Raw genomic sequence first — 4,423 nt, forward strand, 5'->3', positions numbered from 1 at the left:
AAATTTTTTTTTTAACTGTTTTTCTCATCTTCCAGAAGTCCCAGCCAAGTCCTGGTGGTCAGTCATCCTGCAGTAGTGAACGTTCTCCTTTGGGGAGCACCAACAACAATGATAGTGGTGTGGAAATGAACCTAAATGCAGCAGGTAGCTTGGATGATCTCACTGCATTAGAAGATGGAGCTGCAACTGGAGGAGGAGGAGAGCCAGGAACAATGGGAATGTCTGCACAAGCTCTGAAGAGGCTGGAGAACCTAAAGATTGACAAGTTGAAGCAAATTTGTAGGCCAACCCCTCCTGGCCGATGTGCCAGTAGCAAGCTTCCGGCCATTCCTGGTAAATGTGATGATATTAAAAAAATGTAAATTTTGGAAAAATAGAGCTTTTCTGACAAGTTGTGTTTAGAATGGCACAGTGTATTGTAAGAACATCCTTGTCATATGACACATAAAAATTTAAGAATTATTAAGGACAAAAAAATAAATGTGAAATTTATCAAATTTTCTTTGTGGATTCGTGCTGAACTAATTTTCTCATGATTGTTTCATTTTAGGTTCAGGAGAAAACAAGGGCATGTGCGCACCTTCTCCACTTCTCTCTAATCGACGTGTAATGGCACTTTCTAGCCATGAGCTTGGAGGTGGAAGCAGCTCTGCTAATGACAGAAGAGGAAGTGGCACAAGCAGCTTAAGCTCTGCATACACTGTGAGCCGTCGTTCTTCTATGGCGTCCCCATACCCATCCAGCCGTCGCTCTAGTGAGGTCTCACAAATGGGAGGAACAGCAGGGGGAGGATGCCACCTATTGAGCCCAGAACAAGCTGGGGGAGAGCCCCTCTCACCTGAGAGCAACCGCAGAGGAGCTCCATGTCCTGGAGGAGGATTGCCAGGTCTTCCTAATTTAACACCTGCTCAGCACTACAAACTAAAGGCCAAGTATGCTGCAGCCACTGGTGGGCCTCCGCCTACTCCTTTACCTAATATGGAGCAGTCAGGCACACCAGTTCGAAGAGGGGGTCTTTTAAGTGAATACCAAGGACAACACCTGCCTCCTTTCCTACAGCAAGGTGGTCCTCGAAGACACAGTGCCAACACAGAATATGGTACAGGTGTTATCTATCCTCACCAGGCTCCAGGTAACAACTTCAGGCGAGCCAGTGATCCGGTGCGATCAGCAGCAGATTCACAAGCTCTTCCCAAACGCTTCAATAGCCTTAATAATGTAGCTATGATGGGCCGCAGAAATGCACTACAACACCATGGCTCTGACGTTAGTCTTGCTCGTCACATGTACTCTCCTCGCCCACCTAGCATCACAGAGAATGTCATGATGGAAGCTATGGGTATGGAGCCCCATCTCAATGCTGTTGATACAAGCGATCGTTCTATGATGATTACCCATGGAGAGAGAAACACGATGAGCTACCAGCAGCAGAATCAGACCATTGGAGGTGGGGGTCCTCTTACAAACCAACTGTCCCCAAGACACAATTCTCTTGGCTGCCCAGATCATGGTTACATGCAGCGGTACAATCAAGGTCATGGAGGAGAGGTCATTTCCAGGGCTAATGGAAATTCAATGGACCAGCCAAGGCCTCAGCAAGAGGGTATGTCAAATACACTTCTTCAGCAGGCTGAATACAGTATGAGCACCTGTCAGCTCAGTCCTTCAGGCCCACATTATCCTAATTTAGGACATGGTGGTAACTCTGGAGGACTTTGGAATGGTACTCACAACCAAATGCAAACGTCCAACCATTCTTTTCAAAACCAGCAATCAATGCAGTATTCAGATCCCAGTCTGCAGCCTCAACAGACACAACCCCATTTCAGCAATCAGACAGGTCTCTACAACAATACGGATGGAACTCACAAACTCATTATCAAGCCTGAGCAGCAGTTCCACCCAGGTATGGGTGGAGGAGGTTCCTGTCAAAGTGCTAAGCTACATCAGCAACAAATGCTGCTGCAACAAACACAGGGTTACCCTCAACAGATGGGTCAGGGATCAATGAGGAGCTCCAGCCATCCCAGCTGTGACTTTCAAAGGCCAAATCAAAATTGTTTCTCTGGTGGAGGGGGGGTAAGCTTGGGCTGTGTTGGCTCTACATTGTCGGATGGACAAAGGTCAGAAACTCCAATGATGCAGGTAAAAGAGATGATGGTGAGGAATTATGTCCAGTCCCAGCAAGCACTCATGTGGGAGCAGCAACAAGAACAGCCGCAAAATGGAATTAAACCACCTCCTGTTTCTGACAATATGGATTTGAGTGCTCAGACAGCAATTATACAACAGAGTCCAGAGCACCAGAATCAGAATTTATACTCTAGCCAGGCTTATCCTTCCTATCCTGACCAGAGTCTGATCATGAGCCCCTCTGCTCACAGTCAAGGGCCCATCTCAGTTACACCTAAAGCCCAGCACCTAGCAGGTATCCAGGGTTCTTGCTATAATCAGGAAATGGTGGTACCCAGGCCCCCTCAGGGACAAAAGCCTCTCAGCCGTCAGAACAGCCTGTCACAAGTCGGAGGAGGTTATATTGGCAGCTCACCCCACCTCAGCCCTGTCCACTCCACTTCTAGTCCAAGACGAGGGGTTCGACTTCCTCCAGTTCCGCATCCACAGCAACCCCAAAATGAGATGTTCTCTCCCTCCAGTAACAACAACAACATGTACTACTCGGGTCAGATACATATTGATATGGAGAAACACATGGACCCCCAGAATGGACCTTACCTTAATCAGCAGAACAGTATTGTGTCGGGCCTGGACCCAACCGGTGATACAAAGTCAGCCCCATTGGTTCCCTACCCTGAGTCTGGTCCTGTTTCGAATGCCTTAGAAAACTTGGATTTGGACAATGCTCGCATAGACTTTACATCCATCATTGATGATGCCAATTCTTCCTCATTTAGTCCAGTCAACAATCCCCTTCAGGAACATTTGGGATCTACTTCCCAGGCTTCCTCCCGTCTCACCACCCCACAGACTTCTGTCAGCCTTGCTCCAGGCTCTGGCCTGTCCAACATGGCAGTGGGTGACATGACATCCATGCTTACCTCACTGGCTGGGGAGAATAAGTACCTGAACACTTTGTCTTAGAGGACTGTTAAGCAGCTTAGCATGTTAAAGCAAAAATTACTTCTTGATCTCTTGAGTTTTAAAACACACAATTTGTTAGAGTACTTTTTTTATACAACACAAATAAAGCTCAGTCTAAACTAGTCTTCCATGGAGGAAGCTGAGTCGGGGTACTTTGGGGTAGATCTGTCCATAACTGTGGCTGAGGTTTAGATTGGGATGAGAATCAGCACCTCCAAATCTGAAGCCGTAGTTCTCAACCGGAAAATGGTGGATTGCTCTCTTCGGGTCCAGGGTGAGATTCTGCCTTAAGTGGAGGAGTTCAAGTATCTCGGGGTTTTGTTTACAAGTGACGGAAGAATGGAGCATGAGATTGCAGACTGATTGGTGCAGCATCTGCAGTATTGCAGACTCTGTACCGGTCCTTTGTGGTGAAGAGAGAGCTGAGCTGTAAGGAAAAGCTCTCTGTTTATTGGTCTGTCTACGTTCCTACCCTCACCTATGGTCGCTCACGAGCTCTGTGTAGTGACCGAAAGAATGAGCTTGCAGATACAGACAGATGAAATAAGTTTCCTCCGCAGGGTAGCTGGACTCTCCCTTAGAGATAGGGTGAGAAATTCAGTTATCCGGGAGAGACTCAAGAGTTGAACCGCTACTCCTCCACATCGAGAGGAGCCAGTTGAGGTGGTTTGGGCATCTGGTAAGGATGCTCCCTGGGTGCCTCCCTAGGGAGGTACTTCGGGGATGTCTCACTAGGAGGAGACCCCAGGGAAGAACCAGGACATGCTGGAGAGATATTATGTCTCTCTGTTGGCCTGGGAATGCTTTGGAATCCTCCCAGAAGAGCTGGAAGAGGTGGCTGTGGAAGGAGATGTCTGGGCCTCCCTGTTCAAGCTGCTGCCCCTGCGACCCGACTTCGAAATAAGTGGAAGATAATGGTTGGATGGATGGAAAAATAAAAAATTTTGTAAAATGTGACATCAATGTTACCTGATGCCTTAAACAATGTCTCTATGTAGAAAAACCCAACCTGCAAAGATGCTGAACTATAAAACGGTCTATTGCTTGCATAAGTCCCATGAAAAAAAAAAAAATACTGTCGTGTGCCAGGTTTTTGGGGCAGATTGAGTTTAAAATTATGCAATTTGCCATAAAATAATCCTTAAAACCAAAGGTGCCCGTCTATCTTCAGTTTCTGCGTCTTTTTCATCATGCTGTCTTGGAACAGTTTTCTATCTTTATAACACATGACCTGAAAAGATGATGCTGAGGGTGAGCTTTTTTAAAAGGATATTGGAATCACAGAAGGGCTTTTACACACACACACACACACACATATATATAT

General features: G+C 46.7%; 1 protein-coding gene across 1 annotated transcript in view; it reads left to right on the forward strand.

Moving 5' to 3' along the window:
* The window catches only part of LOC119412784 (zinc finger protein GLI1-like), a 4,228-nt gene extending 1,129 nt beyond the window's left edge, over window positions 1–3,099 (forward strand). The window contains exons 2-3 of the mRNA XM_037679820.1: window positions 36–333; window positions 551–3,099. Of these exons, the coding sequence (XP_037535748.1) occupies window positions 36–333; window positions 551–3,099 (2,847 nt within the window). The remainder of the gene's footprint in view (window positions 1–35; window positions 334–550) is intronic.
* The last annotated feature ends 1,324 nt before the right edge of the window (window positions 3,100–4,423 follow it).

The sequence above is a fragment of the Nematolebias whitei genome, chromosome 7 (assembly GCF_014905685.2).
Source record: "Nematolebias whitei isolate Nwh7 chromosome 7, NemWhi1, whole genome shotgun sequence".
NCBI classification, from domain to species: Eukaryota; Metazoa; Chordata; class Actinopteri; order Cyprinodontiformes; family Rivulidae; genus Nematolebias; species Nematolebias whitei.